At 43.9% G+C, this 18179-nt stretch overlaps 1 protein-coding gene across 3 annotated transcripts in view; it reads left to right on the top strand.

The window, feature by feature from the left end:
* Window positions 1–18179, top strand: part of kremen1 (kringle containing transmembrane protein 1) — a 214492-nt gene that overhangs the window by 33943 nt on the left and 162370 nt on the right. For all 3 annotated transcript variants that reach the window (XM_060843717.1, XM_060843715.1, XM_060843716.1), the window contains exon 2: window positions 12543–12705. In XM_060843717.1, coding sequence (XP_060699700.1) covers window positions 12543–12705 — 163 coding nt within the window. The remainder of the gene's footprint in view (window positions 1–12542; window positions 12706–18179) is intronic.

Raw genomic sequence — 18179 nt, 5'->3', positions numbered from 1 at the left:
GGTGGTCACAGTACAGTTCATGGACGTTCAAGTATGACCAAAGGGAAAGTGAAATTCGTACACTTTCGGGAAGTCTGCCTTGTTTGCTGATGGTATTTTGCTGCCGCTCTCCCGTGGAAACAATGCCCATTTTGTCTGACTGTGTGTGAGTTTCTCCCCCTCGGCTAAATGAACTTTCAGTTCCCCATTCTGTCATCTTTTTCCCCTCCAGCTGAGAGCCTCTGCACATGAGGTCCTGAGCCTCTCTGTCGCCTTTGTCACAAGATTAACTCATCGCTTCTGATGGGCATGGGGTGATGTGCATCCATGCGGCAGGATGGGCAGGGTGCCACCTCCTTAAAATCCAACAAAAAAGACTTGGAGCTCATTACACAGCATAGAAAGCAGGCCAGAGCACTGGCCTCCCATCAAACGTGGGCACTGAAGCCTATCTTGCTCCACTGTTCAAGTTCTTTTGGAACTCCTTGCCTGAATGAGGGCAGCCTAACAATATGAGAGACCAGGCTGAAAGATAGGAAGAGCCAGTTCTTCAAAGTCAGCTGCAGGGTCTACATATTGAACACTGCAGTAAGTTTGCAATAGGACACCCCAGGTCTGACATTTTCAAGATAACTTTAATTTCATTTATTAATGATAGAAACAAAGAAATGACTCTGGATCAAAAAACATGTCTGGAAGGGGTATAGTGAAGCTAGTCCTTGAAATACATCATTCTTATTCTTGTCAGGAATCTCATCAGGAATATGGCAGAGGGATGTAGGAACAAGTTTTTCAACATTGACAATCATTCACAGATTAAGAGCAAAGTTAATCAACAGAGAACTCCGTGCTAATGTGACATCTCCAGCAGCAGCTAGACCTTCGGAGTGAAACTGCCATTCCATTCTACATCAATTAACATTACATTGCGAGTGGTTTTGAAGTTCAGACTTGTACTGAGTGGGAAACTGGGTGGAGCTGCCTGAACTTATTTTAAGTGTTTTCACAGTCAGATGAGAAAGTGGAGACTTTAACCCCTACTTGTCTTGGTTAGAATTACATTGATCCCAGCAATAGCCTTCTGTGATGTAATGTATTATAAAGGACCATAATAAGTCGTAAAATGCAATTTTAAAATTTTGTTTCTATAAATGGATTTTATATCTTTCCCTTCTACAGCAGAACAGTTTACTCTTTCTTTGCACGGGGGCTGCAGTGGATGCTGGGGCTTTAGAGTAAATTTTGAGCAAGAGGTGGACAATGGGTCAAAGTGTTATGGTGACCGTGCAGGCAAGTGGAGTTGAGGCCAAGGTGAAATCAGCCATGATTGTATTAAATGGCAGAGAGACTCAAGCGGCCGAGTTGCTGACTCCAGCTCGCAGTTCTTAGGCTCTTTTGTTCCATCTTTCATGAGATGAAAACATCGATGCATGGTCAGCATTATAGCATATTAGATTAGATTAGATTACTTACAGTGTGGAAACAGGCCCTTCGGCCCAACAAGTCCACACCGACCCGCCGAAGCGCAACCCACCCATACCCCTACATATACCCCTTACCTATCACTATGGGCAATTTAGCATGGCCAATTCACCTGACCCGCACATCTTTGGACTGTGGGAGGAAACCGGAGCACTCGGAGGAAACCCACGCAGACACGGGGAGAACGTGCAAACTCCACACAGTCACCTGAGGTGGGAATTGAACCCAGGTCCCTGGCGCTGTGAGGCAGCAGTGCTAACCACTGTGCATCCGTGCCGCCCTAATATCCCTCATTGCTCCTCTTTGGGTCACTCTGCCATTTCAGAGGGCTCTTAAAAGTCAGCAATATGGCTGTGGATCTGAAGATACATGCAGACAAGACTGGATAAGGACGGGAGACCTACTTCCCTCAAGGACATTTGTACGTATTTGAGACCAGGTTTATTCAGCCTAGTTCAAGCTCCATTTGTTGCTGTGATGGGATTTGAACATGGATCCCCAGAACATTAGCCACGAGTCACCAGATAATTGTCAGCAAGGAAGAGAGCATGCTGGGAGATGTCAGAGATACCATAATGGTGACCACCTTCAAGAAAGGAGACTGATCTGGCTGTGGAAATTAGAAGGATTTCCCTACTGTCTGCCGTAAAATCAGTCTTTGCACTTGCACCCTCCCAGTGGCTGCAGAGCACTGCCTCAAATCCCAGTGTGGCTTCTGCCCATCAAGGGGCTGAATGGACATAATTTTCAGCATGAAACAAATCCTGGGAAAAAGGCAAGGTACAGCACCAATCTGTCCACAGGGCAGTCTTCAATCTCTCCAAAAACCTTTTATCCATGAAGGATTGGAGTACATCCTCCTCGAAGTCAGCTGCCTACTTCAGGATGAGCAAACCATGATCCTCACCAATAGATACAGACCCAATGTGAATGCAAACTGGGTTCAATCAGGACTGTGTCCTGGTCTCACCACTGGGGAGACAGGGTGCCTACTTGCAGAGTGCTTCAGACAACATCTCCGGCACACCCGCACCAACCAACCCCGTCGCCTTGTGGCCGAACACTTCAACTCCTCCTCCTACTCCACTGAGGACATGCAGGTCCTGGGCCACCTCCATCGTCAAACCCTACCCACCCGACACCTGGAGGAAGAATGCCTCATCTTCCGCCTTGGGACCCTCCAACTCCATGGCATCAATGTGGATTTTATCAGTTTCCTCACCTTACCCCAGTTCCAACCTTCCAGTTTGCACTGCCCTCATGACCTGTCCTACCTGTGCATCTTCCTTTCCACCTCCTCGGCTCCACCCTCCTCTCGTCTCTGACCTGTCACCATTACCCCTACCTCCATCTACCTATCACGCTCTCAGCCATCTTGCCCTGGGGCTCCGGGGAGGGGGATGCTCTGATGTGTCAATGCAGTCTTTGGATGGCTCAAGAACAGTACTCTCAAAATCTGAGACCTCAAATCCAGCATTAACATCATGGTCCACAAAGCAGCCATGGTCCCCACTGTCCTGCATGCATTAGAAATGTACAGCAGACACACCTGAAATCTACTGGCTATCACTAGTGCTGCCTTGACAATATCCTGCACATCCACTGGCAGGATAGGCATACCAATGTGTGCATCCTCTTCCAGGCCAGTATCCCCCATATTGAGACACTGCGATGGCCACATTGCCTGACACCCACTTCCCTAAACAAATGCCTATTCTGAGCTCCGCAATGGTAAGTGATCACTAGGAAAGCAGAGCCACCAGGAGCCCCTGAAAAATCTCTCTAAACCATTGCAACATTTGCACCAACACATGGGAATCACTCACCCTGGAACGCACAGACTGGAGAAGAAGTATCCGTGAAGTTACTGACCACTGAGCACGTGGAGGCCAAGTACAGGCAGCAGAAAGCATATGCAGGCTCCAGAGTCTCCCACCTTTCCACCTCACCCACCACCGGCTCTTCCCTGTGGCAGAGTCTATGTCTCCATGATCGGCCCCTTCAGCCACCATGTGTAAACACGTAACCTTTGAACCTGAGGGACTGCGAAAGAGAAAGAGTCCAGTGATGTGCTGTATGACTATGACAGGAGTCCAAGTGTGGCATGGTGGCTCAGTGGTTAGCACTGCTGCCTCACAACACCTGGGTTTGAATCCAGCCTCGGGTCACTGTCTGTGGGGAGTTTGCACGTTCTCCCCCTGTCTGCATGGATTTCCTCTGGGTGCTCTAGTTTCCTCCTACAGTCCAAAGTTGCACAGGTTAAGTGAATTGGCCATGCTCAATTGCCCCTACTGTCCAGAGATATGCAGCCTAGATGGTTTAGCCATGGGGAATGCAGGGTTATAGGGATAGGGTGGAAAGCTCTTTCTGGAGGGGCGGTGTGGGCTGAATGGACTGCTTCCACACTGTAGGGATTCTCTGACATTACCTTAAATCACCAGCAAGGTTTTAAAACTGAAATGAGTAGATCTTGGGTTAAAAATGATGTGGAACTAAAGTGGAAATTGGACTAGGGTAGAGACCAGCCATCACCTAATTGGAAAGCAGAGCTGGTTTGAGGAGCTGAATGGCCAACTGCCTCTGTATTTCAGTAACCCTTTGTGATGTTGTTTGGATTTAGAAACTCTCTGAATGGTACAACATGGTGCAGCTTGTAATTGCTGAGTACAGCAGACTGAAGGGTAAGATAATCAAGGCATTTAAAATGATAAAAGGAATTGTGCGGTAGACTGTGAGAAACTACTTACCCTGCTGAGGGAATGCAGAATGAAAGAATCAGAATATTCAGCATTGGAATCAGGAAGGACATTTTCACACAGGGGATGGAATGGCCTTTTCTGTGACTTGGCAGAAGTGGGTACTGCAGATGTTGGAGATTAGAGTCAAGGTTAGAGTAGTGCTGGAAAAGCGCAGCAGGTCAGGCAGCATCTGAGGAGCAGGAAAATCGACGTTTCAGGCAAAAGCCCTTCAAAGCTTTTGCCCGAAATGTCGATTTCCTGCTCCTCAGATGCTGCCTGACCTGCTGCGCTTTTCCAGCACCACTCTTATCTTTTCTGGGATGGCAGTGTCAACTGAAGTATTCAAGCCTCTAGGCAGTTGAGGGTGATGGAATGAGAAGGGCCTTAGTTTATTTTAAATGTTCGAATTTTTTGTGGGTGCTCCTCGCCTCATGGGTTCCACTTCTGGCTTTGCACGATTGATGCCAGTTTATGCAATTTTGATTTGTCACTTATATCAGGAGGAACACAAAGAAATGAAAATGGAGAGAGATGTAAAAAGGGCTGCAGAGGTAAAATTACTCCCAAATTGCATCCATGATTGGTGTCTTAGTGAGTAATGATAATGGAAGAAGCAGCTGCTGAGAAAGGGACAGCCCTTGATGTCCCAGTGCTGTCTATCTGAGTACTGCTCAATGCTGTGGACACTGGACAGTGTAATTAACAATAAGTCCATCAATAAGCCACAAAATAATGGTGAACCCTTCAGCATTATTGGCTCATGTATGTTTTCTATATTTAAAACAGTACAGTCATACAGATTGGAAACAGACCCTTCAGTCCACCCAGTCCATGCTGACCATGTTCCCAAACCAAATTAGTCCCACTTGCTGCACTTGGCCCATATCCTTCCAAACATTTTTTAATCATGAACTTATCCAAATATCTTTTAAACGTTGCAACTGTGTCCACATCCACCACTCCCTCTGGAAGTTCATTCCACTCTCCTTATAAAAAATAAATTGCCCCTCATGTCTTTTTAAAATCTTTTTCCTCTCACCTTAACAATGTGCCCCCCTCATCTTGAAATCGCCCACCCTAGAGAAAGGACACCTGCCATTCATTTTATCTATACTCCTCATGATTTTATGGACCTCGATAAGGTCACCCCTCAAACCTGAATGAAAGAAGTCCCAGCCTCTCCTTATAGCTCAAACCTTCCAATCCCAGCAACAGTCTAGTAAATCTTTTCTGAACCAGCTCCAGCTTAATAATATCCTTCCTGTGACTGGGACTGGACACTGTACTCCAGAAGAGGCCTCAACTGTACAACCTCAACCTGATGAGAGAGAGACTTGTATGGAATTACATTGCGATTTAATTTCCTCTGCATACTGTTACTAATTCACTGGTTAACATGTTTGTGTTAAAATGCTGTCTATTTATTTAATGCACTTGTTATCTCCAAACAGCTTAATTTTTAAGCAAAAAATAGCAAACTCGAATCAACATACTGTGTTAATCACGGGTTAACAATATTGTTTAACTGTGTTAGAAAGTGCAGATGTGAATTTAACAGAAAAGCTGATATGGTAACTGATGTGATTAAAAATAGCACATGGAGCAAATTAAATCCCCTTGCACCATTATTAGTAGATGGAAAAGCAATAGCTCCCAGAATTTCTATTTAATTTGACTGACTTGGTTGCATTTGAAAGCTAACAGTGATGAGATAAAATTTCCATCACAGCTGTCATTATTTCCTGCACACCTTTTCATTAAGATTTTACCTTTCCTCTCTTGATGTTAATTCCCTGCTGGAATATTAATTCATAGGTGAAGGGTATCCTCCAGGAGTTTGTCAAAATGATCATTGTTCTTCCTGTGGATGTCTTGGGCATGGGAAGCTGAAGGCATCTCCGCCTCATCCTTGGTCAACATCTGAGTAAAGAAACTACTTCTGACATCTGTCCTATATCTATGACTCCTCAATTTAAAGCTATGTCCCCTCATGCTAGCCATCACCATCTGAGGAAAAAGGATCTCTCCGTCCACCCTATTTAATCCTCTGATTATCTTATATGCTTCAATTAAGTCACCTCTCAACCTTCTTCTCTCCAACAAAATCAGCCTCCAGTCCCTCAGCCTTTCCTCATAAGACCTTCCCTCCATACCAGGCAACATTCCTAATAAATCTCCTCTGACCCCTTTCCAAAACTTCCACATACTTCCTATAGTGCAGAGACCAGAACTGTATGCAATACTCCATGTTCGGCCGCACTAGAGTTTTGTACAGCTGCAGCATGACCTCATGGTTCCAAAACTCAATCCCTCTACTAATACAAGCTAACACACCATATACCTTTTAACAACCCTATCTACCTGGGTGGCAACTTTCATGGACACAGATCTCTCTGCTCATCCATACTACTAAGAATCTTACCATTAGCCCAGTACTCTGTATCCCTGTTGCTCCTTTCAAAGTGAATCACCTCACACTTTTCTGCATTAAATTACTTTTGCCACTCCTCCGCCCAGCTCTGTAGCATATCTATGTCCCTCTGTAACCTACAACATCCTTCTGCACTATCCACAACTCTACGGACCTTCATGTCATCTGCAAATTTACTAACCCATCCTTCTATGCCCTCAACCAGGTTGTTTATAAAAATCACAAACCGCAGTGGACGCAAAACAGATCTTTGCAGTATGCCACTACTAACTGAACTCTAAGGTGAACGTTTTCCCATCAACCACCACCCTCTGTCTTCTTTCAGCTAGCCAATTTCTGATCCAAACTGCTAACTCACCCTCCATCCCATACCTCCATATTTTAGCAATAGCCTACCATGGGGAACCTTATCAATGCCTTACTGAAATCCATGTACACCAGATCAACCACTTTATCTTCATTCACCTGTTTGGCCACCTTTTCAAAGAACTCCATAAGGTTTGTGAGGCACAACATACCCTTCACAAAACCATGTTGACAATCCCTAATCAACTTATTCCTTTCTACATTATTATAATTCCTATCTCTTATAACCTTTTCCAACACCTTACCCACAACCAAGGTAAAACTCACAGGTCTATAATTACCAGGGTTGACTCTACTCTCCTTCTTGAACAAGGGAGCAACATTTGCTATCCTCTAATCTTCCGGCACTATTCCTGTAGACAATGACGACATAAAGATCAAAGCCAAATGCTCGGTAATCTCCTCCCTGCATTCCCAGAAAATCAGAGAATAAATCTCATCTGGCCCGGGTCGTTTATCTATTGGTACACTTTCCAGAATTGCTGACACCACCTCCTTGTGAACCTCAATCCCATCCAGTCTAGTAGCCCATATCTCAGTATTCTCCTCGACAACAGTGTCTTTTTCTAGTGTGAATACTTATGCAAAATATTCATTTTGCACCTCCCCTCTCTCCTCTGACTCCACGCACATCTTTCCACTACTCTCCTTGATTGGCACTAATCTTACTCTAGTCAGTCTTTTATTCCTGCTACACCTATAGAAAGCCTTAGGGTTTGCTTTGATCCTATCCACCAACAACTTCTCATGTCCCCTCCTGGCTTTTCTTAAATATTTTTCTTTAGGTCTTTTCTGGCTAACCTGTAACTCTTGAGCACCCTTACTGAGCCTTCACATCTCATCCTAACATAAGCCTTCTTCTTCCTCTTGTCAAGAAATTCAACTTCCTTAGTAAACCACATCTCCCATGCTCGAGAACCTCCTCCCTGTCTGATAGGTACATAGTTATCAAGGGTATGCTGTAGCTGCTTCTTGAATAAGCTCCTCATTTCAATTGTGTCCATCCCCTGCAGTTTCCTTCCCCATCCTGTGCATCCTAAATCTTGCCTAATTGCATCATAATTGCCTTTCGCCCAGCTGCAACTCTTGCCCAGTGGTATACACCTATCCCTTTCTATCACTAAAGTAAACATAACCGAGTTGTGGTCGCCATCATCAAAGCGCTCACCTACCTCCAAATCTAACACCTGGCCGGGTTCATTACCCAGTACCAAATCTAATGTGGCCTTGCCCCTTGTTGGTCTGTCTACATACTGTGTCAGGAAACCCTCCTGCACAGATTGGACAAAAACTGATCCATCTAAAGTACTTGAACTACAGTATTCTCACTCAATATTTGGAAAGTTTAAAGGCCCCCATAACAACTAGCCTGTCAGTCTTGCTCCAATCGAGAATCATCTTTGCTATCCTTTCCCCTCTGGAACTACCCAGAAGCCTATAGAAAACTCCCAACAGGGTGACCTCGCCTTTCCTGTTTCTAACCTCAGGCCATACGACCTCAGTAAATGAGTCCTCAAACGTCCTTTCTGCCACTGTAATGCTGTCTCTGACTAACAGTACCACCTTCCCTCTTTTAACATCTTCTCTGTTCTAACCGAAACATCTAAATCCCGGAACCTGCAACAACTATTCCTATCCCTGCTCTACCCATGTCCCTGAAAAGGGCATAATGTCAAAATCCCAGGTACCAACCCATACTGCCAGTTCACCACCTTATTCCGGATGCCCTTGGCATTGACGTGCGCACATTTCAAACTGACTTCTTGCTTGCTGGTACCCTCTTGCGACCTTGAAACCTCATGACGACCTGTATACTCAAACTGCGGGTTCCCATTCCCCTGCTGGATTAGTTTAAACCAACCCAGAGAGCATTAGCAAATTTCACCTCCCGGATATTGGTACCCCTCTGGTTTAGGTGAAGACTGTCCTATTTTTAGAGATCACACTTACCCAAGAAAGACCCCAAATTATCCTGGAATCCAAGACCATCCCTCCTGCACCATCCCTGTAACAACATGTTCACTTCCTCTGCCTCCCTATTCCTTACCTCACTTGCACGTGGCACAGGCAACGAACCAGAGATAACAACTGTTTATCCTAGCTCAAAGCTTCCATCGTATCTCCTTAAATTTCTGCCTTAAATCCCCATTCCTTTTCCTACCAATGTTGTTAATACCAATGTAGACCATGACTTCATGTTCCCCCCCCCTTCCCCTCAAGGATCCCGAAACACGATCAGAGACATCTCGGACCCTGGCACCTAGGTGGCAACACATCAACTGTGAGTCACTCTCATTCCCACAGAAACTCCTATCTGCCCCCTTAACTAGGAAATTCCTAATGACTTATACAGTGCTCCTCTTTCCCCCTTCCCTTCTGAGTAACAGGGACAGACTCTGTGCCAGACTCGCATGGCCCATTGCTTACCCCTGGCAAGTAATTCCCCCCCCAAAAGTATCTAAAGCGGTATAATTGCTATTGAGGGGAACAGCCACAGGGGGAATCCCCGCACTATCTGTCAGTTCTCTTTTCCATCCCCTAACGGTAACCCATCTGCCTTTTTCTTGTACCTGAGGTGTGACTGACTACCTCTCGACCCCTCTGCCTTCCGAATGATCCAAAGTTCATGCAGCTTCAGCTCCAATTCCCTAATGCGATTTTCGAGGAGCTGGAGTTTGGTGCACTTCCGGCAGATACAGTCAGCAGGGACACTAGTGGTGACCGTTACCTCCCACATTCTGCAGGAGGAACATTCAACTGCCCTACTCTCCATTGCCATTCTTCTAAATTCCCAACGAATTGACTGAAAACTTCAAAAAAAATACCAGCCCACTAGCTACATCCCCTTGCTGGCTTCTTGTAATGTCCTGACCTTAGGCCCAAATCCAGTGGGCTGCTGACAGGGAGATATTGGAGCCAGGCAGCACCTTTGCTCTTTCTGCTGGAAAATGTGCTAGTTCAGGTCCCACTTTTCTGAGACAAAGTACAGGTAGCGAAACCCAACCCTGTGCCACCCTGTGGTGCCTGCAATGGCACCCAAATAAGGAAAGGACCCAGCAACCTTGAACAATGTACTGAGTATTTATTTATCGTTGGTTATAACAGAGCTCAGCGTTAGTCATGGTATTTGACAAAATGAAAGGCGGTTTGTCGATAATTTCTTCTGAGATACAGTCCGCACCCTTTAAGAAATGCAGTAACTGTGGCATTCACTGGAAAACATGATGGCTTATAAAGAATTGCCGATGATGCTGCTAATTGCACCTGGGTATTTTCACCCCTTTGTTGTCCAGCTTGCCAAAAAGGAACAGAAAATATCTGCAAGAGATGTGGGAAAGATTGGAGAGTTGGACTAATGGGTTAGCACAAACTAATGGACTGAATGGCCATCTCCTGTGCTTTATGATTCTAATAAGGTGAATACTAAAGTGCCTTCAAGGACAATGTTGAGGCTGCATTGCAACACTTGGAGGCATGGTTGCAAAGTGTAAAGTTTTATTTCACAGTATGAGGGTTCAATCAGGCATCACTTCTGGTTGTGTAAGAGTTTTTAACCTGCATTTTGTTTTGTATTCGTGTTGAATACTGTCGTCGTACAGTCAAACTGTTGTATTGTGTAACATGGTCTTCAAATTCTCCATCCACTCTTCATTCCTATTCAATGAAAGGTAGCACAGTCAATTGTCAATCAGTGTGAATGCTTTTGGGGAGACTGGGATTTAGCTGTATGAATCTTAATTAATACATTTATTGCTGGCAACCAAATACCACATACAGACTGAGATTACAAAATAATTCTTTTGGGGCTAATCAGACCATTGAATTAAACGTACTGCGAGTCCTGTTTACAACTAGTAGTTCTGAGATGCAGGTTGGTCAGTGGTTAACAGTATGGAGTCACGGTTCCTGCTGAATAATATGGCCTTTTTGATCCAGATTTGGCTGAATGAATATCTCACTGCAAATGCTGTTGCGGAAGGAGTTTAACACACAGTGCTAAGAACCGTTAGTCTGTGATGGCAATTTGGCGACCCTTCTCTCTTAACTGCAGTGCTTGTGGAGCTGTACATGAATGCGAGAACTTAAATACTGGGGAAAAAAAATGCAAAATAAAAAGAAGACTCTGACTATTTTCATTTTGGTATTTTAAGTGATGTGTATTTGAGCATCAAAAGAGAAATGCCTGGGCACAGAAACAGGCTCATGTGGTGCACAAACACCAGCGAGGACCAGCTTGGCTGAATAGCCTGTTCCTACAGTCTAAATTCTACATTATATGTAACAAGTGATGTTTGCATATTAAAAACGCCAGTCTGCTGAACTAATTGGCACATTTCACCAATTGAATTAATTAATGCTCCGAGTAAGACAGTCCTTCATTCACCCATCTTGTTTGGGTTGGGAAATGAACGGTAACTGAGTGGCGTCACACATTCCAAGCATTGTTGGCCAGTTATCTTTCCCAACCCCCTGCCAAGATTTCCAGAATAATTATTAATCTGCTGATGCTCCACTCTGCCTAACTGCCTCTTTGGAAGACACATCCAATTAGTCCCACTCCCCTACTCTTCTCTAAACCTTCTTTTATTTTTGATTTATATGCATTCAATTCCCTTTTGACAACCCAGAATGGCAAACCAATAAGAGGGATAGAGTACCAACTGAGAGGCTAGCAACATCATGAGCAAAGTAACCTAATTTGAGATGCCTATTAATGAGGCCACAGCTAACTCATCTTGTAAAAAAAGAAAAATCCCATCTGGGAAAATAATTTGCCAACAGCAATGTTTAGTTTGTACCACGTGTGTGGCATGTGCAGTCTGACTCACCATGTCTATCAATGTGTCTATGGGTGAGATAATCAAAATGGAAGGAAATGTTCTTTAGGAACAGCTACTTCTTTCTAAAAAAAAAGGGACTGAATTTGAATCAGAAATTCCATCAGAGTTGCCAAAAGGATTATAAGGCATTGTTCACAGTCTATCCTGAATAGAATGGACATTTAAACTAAAAAATATGATACCTCTCTGTTAAGGTGTTGCCATGTTGTGGAGGTGATGGCCTTGTGATGTTATCACTAGACTGTTATTCTGGAAACTCGGCCAACGTTCTGAGGACCCGGTTCAGATCTTGCCAGACATGGAAGTTGAACTCAATAAGAAAATAAAAGCCCATCTGTCTCACTAATGCCCATTAGGGAGGGAAATCTGCCATCAGATTCCATCTGACACCAGCCCCTCAGCAATATGGTTGACTCTCAACTGGCCTATGAAATGGCCTAACAAGCCAATCATTTGTATCAATTGCTATAATGTCTCAACAAAGTGAACTATAGTGATTCAAGAAGGCAGCTCACCAGTAAGTCAAGGGGAACTAGGGATGGGCAATGGCATTCATGCCCCGTGAATGAAGAACAAAAGACAACTAAACCTTTAGAAGTGCTAAATCGGACTTCTTCAAGATGGAACTAGTGTTATTTCGTACACCTCAGGACTGATCAGGTTGCAATCAAACGTTTACCAAAGTTCTTTCTGTGTAACTTGCAGAGTGCTATACTGCGAATGGTGCTGACTACAGAGGCTGCCAGAATCGAACCTCACACCAGGGGGGAAAGCCCTGCTTGTATTGGAACGAAACCTTCCAGCACCCTTATAACACCCTCAAGTATCCCAATGGAGAAGGCGGCCTTGGGAATCACAACTATTGCAGGTAACAAATGACTATGTTAACCCGTTCAATTCCTTTCCCCTTTCATATGTGGAGGTTTCTAAATCGGAGTGGTTTCCTACGGCAGTGGGAGCTAAGGGTCAGGAAGTGCCCATTTTGCCGCTCACACCTTTACTAATGAGATTATGGCTGATACGTACAGAGGAACCTCGACTATCCGAAGGACACAGGTGGGGAGTATTTATTGGGTTCATCAAATTCCGGTAATTGAATGCCAGATAACATAGTTTCACTCGCGATCTTGCCAGATAATTTGACATTTGGATAATCAAATGCCGGATAATCGAGGTTCTTCTGTCCCTTAATTCCTATTTATCCACCTTAATTCCTACCCTTTAATAGCGACTGTGAATTTTGTAATGGGCAAGTCGTTCCCGGTCTCCTCAAAGTCTGTAGCTGATTGGCCCAGTATCCATCACTGAACACATTCATTTTCTTCACCACCGATGTAACATACAGCAGGGTAAGGCACACATATACAAGAGACACTGCAGCACTTTGCCAAGGCTTCCTTTATAGCACCTTCCAAATCTGTGATCCTACCACCCAGAAAGAGGAGGGCAGCAGAGTAATTCCCCTACTGACTACCCAATGCCTGTCCACTATCTACAAAGCACAAGTCAGGAGTGTGGTGGAATACTCCCAATTTGCTGGATGAGCTCCAAGACGTTTGACACCACCCAGGGCAAAGCAGTCCATTTGATTGGCACTGCCTCCACAAAGATCCACTCCCTCCACCACCAACACTCAGTAACAGTGTGTACCATTTACAAGGTACACTGCATAAATTCATCAAAGATCCTTAGCACCTTCCAAACCAATGACCATGACCATCTCGACAGACAAGGGCTGTGTCTTTATCGGAAAACCATCACCTCCAAGTTTCCCTGCAAGCCACTCACTGTCCTGACTTGGAAATATATCACTGTTCCTTCGGTGTCATTGGGTAAAACTCCTGGAAATCCCACTTAGCAGCACTGTGGGTCTATCTAAGCACATGGACTGCAGTGATTCAAGAAGGCTGCTTACCACCACCTTCTTTAGGGCAACTAGAGGCAGGTAATAAATGCTGGTTCATTTCAATGATGCCTACGTCTGACGAGTGAATAAAACAACACCGTCTACAAGGTCCCTTTCAGGCCAAAATGATCCTAACTTGGAACCATGTTGCTATCCCTTCATTGCCACTGGGTCTAAAAGGTTCCTAGCAGCATTGTGGGTGTCCTGATACTGCATGGTTTGCGATAATTCAAGAGGGTAGCTCACCATCACCTTCTCAAAGACTACCCAACCAACATCACCATTGTTCCATAAAAGATAAATGTCCTCAGCAAAACTCTGTCAGTCTCAGTTTTTAAATGTCCATTTTGTCCCGGTCTTAACAGCTCTTTACAAGAACAGGATTCCAGATTCCCACTCCCTGTGTGTGATGAAGTATTTCCTGTTGTTGCTGGTAAAATGATGATTTGCTAGCTCCAGATGAATAAGTGGTTAAAAAAAAATTGCACTAAGTGCTGACAGATGCCAGAAGTCTAAAATAATTAAGAAAAATGCTGAAACATGTGAATTAGGAGCAGGAGTTAGGCCATTTGGCCCCTCGAATCTGCTCTGTCATTTAATGAGATCATGGCTGACCTGATGGTGGCCTCAACTTTCAATTCTAATTTCCTGCCTACACTCTATAGTCTTTGAATGTCTTGTCATTCAGGAATCTATGTATCTCGGGTCTTAAAAATATTCAATGACCCTGCGCCCACTATTTTCTGCAGAAGAAAATTCCAAACTAATGTTTGGTACAACTGCAGCAAAAAAAAATTAATTCGGTTTGAAATAATGCACCGTTTCTCTTTCAGATTACTTGCTGTACCTGCATCCTAACTTCTTGTGACTTTTGTGCAAGAACTATCAAATCCCTCTGCAACTCAGAGCTCTGCAATCTCTCTCCATTGAAATAGTATCCCACTTTTCTGCTCTTCCTGCCAAAGTGGACAGATTCACTCAACCTCCAATCCACATTCCAGCCTAACCCTGATAACCTTTCACTCCCTCCTTATCAAGAATCCATTTGCCGAAAAATATTGAAGGACTCCACCACCTTGCCATGAAGAGAGTTCTGAGGAAGGGTCACTGGGCCCGAAATGTTAACTCTGATTTCTCTCCACAGGTGCTGAGTTTTTCCAGCAATTTCAGTTTTTGTTTTGGACATTTTGTCACATGCACTACACCTTTGATTTCTTTTACTCTAATCCCTTAAAATTGAATTGAATTGAATTTATTGTCACGTGTACCAAGGTACAGTGAAAAGCTTTGTCTTGCAAGCAATACAGGATATCACATAGTTAAGTAGCACAGATAGTATATAATAGGTAAATAGTGGCAAAAACAAAAACACGGGTACAGGCGAATGTTAAGAGTTTGTGAGTCCATTCAGTATTCTAACAGTAGAGTAGTAACTGTTTTGAAACCGGCTGGTGCATGTGTTCAGGCTTCTGTACCTTCTCCCGATGGTAGAGGTTGTAGAAAAACATTGCCAGGGTGGGATGGATCTTTGAGAATGCTGGTGGCCTTTCCTTGACAGCGGGCCTGGTAGATGGATTCTGTAGACAGGAGGTTGACCTTTGTGATTGTCTGGGCTGAGTTCACCACTCTCTGTAACCGTCTCCGATCTAGAATAGTACAGTTACCATACCAGGTAGTGATAGATCCGGACAGAATGCTCCCAATGGCGTACCTATAAAATTTGGCAAGGGTATTCATCGTCATGCCAAATTTCCTCAGATGTCTGAGGAAGAAGAGACATTGTTGGGCCTTTGTAACCACTGCGTCCACATGAAGAGTCCAAGAAAACTTGTTGTGGATGACCACTCCCAGGAGTTGACACTCTCCACTTGTTCTACCTCTGTGCTGTTAATGTGTAGAGGGACATGAATAACATCCTGCTGTAGGTCAATAATGAATTCCTTGGTTTTGCCGGCATTGGGAGCTAGGTTGTTTACAGTGCATGATTTTTCCAGAAATATCTGCATTCCTTTGCAAGCTTCCTGGTTCTTATGTTCTTACGTCCGCATCAAAATTTACAGTCATACGTATCTTTGCGTTACCAGAGCATTTAGCAACCAAACATTCAGCTGCTTCATCCAAGGCATTGATATAAATTGTAAATAGTTATGGCCCTAGCACTGATCCCTGTGACACTCTACTAATTACAGCCTGCCAAATTGAAAGTTACCCATTTTCTCTGCTTCCTGTTGGCTAACCAATCCTTGATCCATGCTAATACGTTACCCACTATATTAGGAGCCTTTTTTAAGTAAACATTTGATGTGGAACCTTTCCAAATGCCTTTTGGATATCCAAGTACACCACATCTACAAGTCTTCCTTTATCAATATTACTTGTCACTTGCTCAAAGAAAGTCCAATAAGGCAGTTTCCCCTTCACAAAGCCATGTTGACGTTGTCTGATTTAAGATTTTCAAAGATGATAGATGTTAGGCCCATTGGCTTACACTGTGTTGGTTTCTGTCTTCCTCCTTGTTTGAAGTGAAGGGTTTTATTCACCATTTTCCAAACCTTTCAAGAAGCATCATGAATTATAGTCAATATATCTACTGTCTCAGCAAATTTGGAGAAGATTTGTAGTTCAGTTTGAGGTTCTGGATGTAGGTTTGCTCACTGAGCTGCAAGGTTTGTTTTCAGACATTTTGTCACCATACTAGGTGACATCATCAGTGAGCCTCCAGTGAAGCATGGGTGTTATGGCCCACTTTCTATTTATTTGTTTAGGTGTCCTTGGGTTGGTGATGTCATTTCCTGTATTGATGTCATTTCCTGTTCTTTTCTCAGAGGGTGTTAGATGGGATCCCAATTGATGTGTTTGTTGATAGAATTCTATGTGCCATGAATGGAATTGGAATGTCATGAAATGTGTCTCTCTTTGGCTTGTCTCAGAATGGATGTGTTGTCCCAGTCAAAGGATGAGCCAAACAGAGCCACACATGAGAACTTCTGCTGAAGTTAAACGGGGGAGGGGGGGGGTCCATTCAGTTAGCAGACCCTCCTAGTGCCTCCAACAGAATGTGCTTTATCCAACCTGGGACTATTCAATGCTGACAATCGAGTGTTTGCAAAAGAAAGAGATTGCTCACAGAGATACTTCCCTTCAATTAGATCAACATAAAATGTGTTTAAAAATGCCTAAATTCAACATTCAGTCTTGGTGGCTAATACCAATAGAATGTCTTTCGTTTTCCCCCTGTGATTGTAATAGCTCGGGAATATTGATGACACAATAAATTATGCACAAAGACTGGAGCTTTTGAAATCAATGCAGCATTGGACTTGCTCAAAGGGGTACATCAAAACCGAGGGAATAATAAGCATTTCTAACACAATAATCTTAGGAGAACTGCTCATTAAATAGAGATCAATTGACCAATAATGCTGACTATCAGAAAGTGCATTCAATATAGATTATTAAGCAAAAATCTTATTCCTTACTGTTCTCTGGACTAAAGTATATTTATGGTGCTTCACTTTGTTGCAAAAATTATACTGAGTTCTCAAATCTTTGGGTGTGATAATTAGTACCAATATAATAATGCGACTCAGCAAAAAAAAATTCCCTATCATTCACCTTTTCAAAATGACATAAATATCTTCCTAGCTAATGAATTACATCTTAAGTAGTGTTGTCACTAAAAACAGTGTGCACAAACGCGGTCTCACACATGGAAAATAGAATAAACGGGAACCAACCTTGCCTTTAGTGGTTTCACTTGATGGATGGTCAATAGGGAAGCTCTCTTGCTCTTTGATAAAGGGCTGAGGAAGCTCTTATACCCACCTGACCAGGCAGACTGAGTCTCTACTCAAGCCTTAATTGCAATGATGGCATCTGCAGTAACACACTGTAATGCCGTGAAGGCAGAAATTGCTGGGAATACTAAATGGCCTGGTAGCATTTGTGGAGAGAGCAATAGAAATAATAGCCATGGTCTTTGGATGGCTCCACTGAAAAGATTAGTTGCTGACCAATGCCCAGGACCCAGTGAATGCTCTGTTGAGTGTTAATTGGCTGAAGGTAGGCTATCTGACCTCTCCTGTCTCAGAGAGAGAGATATGTCAGTCAGTCTGATTGATTGGCAGCTCTGTGGACTCTCCAGGAGCAGTCGCCATTAGATTACCTACGGTGTGGAAACAGGCCCTTCGGCCCAACAAGTCCACACCGACCCTCCAAAGAGCAACCCACCCAGACCCATTCCCCTCTGATTAACGCACCTAACACCACAGGCAATTTAGCATGGCCAATTCACCTAACCTTCACATCTTTGGACTGTGGGAGGAAACCGGAGCACCCGGAGGAAACCCATGCAGACATGGGGAGAATGTGCAAACTCCACATAGACAGGTGCCCGAGGCAAGAATTGAACCCAGGTCCCTGGTGCTGTGAGGCAG

This window comes from Hemiscyllium ocellatum, chromosome 24, assembly GCF_020745735.1.
Source record: "Hemiscyllium ocellatum isolate sHemOce1 chromosome 24, sHemOce1.pat.X.cur, whole genome shotgun sequence".
NCBI classification, from domain to species: Eukaryota; Metazoa; Chordata; class Chondrichthyes; order Orectolobiformes; family Hemiscylliidae; genus Hemiscyllium; species Hemiscyllium ocellatum.
Note: the sequence above shows the minus strand (reverse complement) of the source record. Positions and strands in the feature narration are given on the sequence as shown.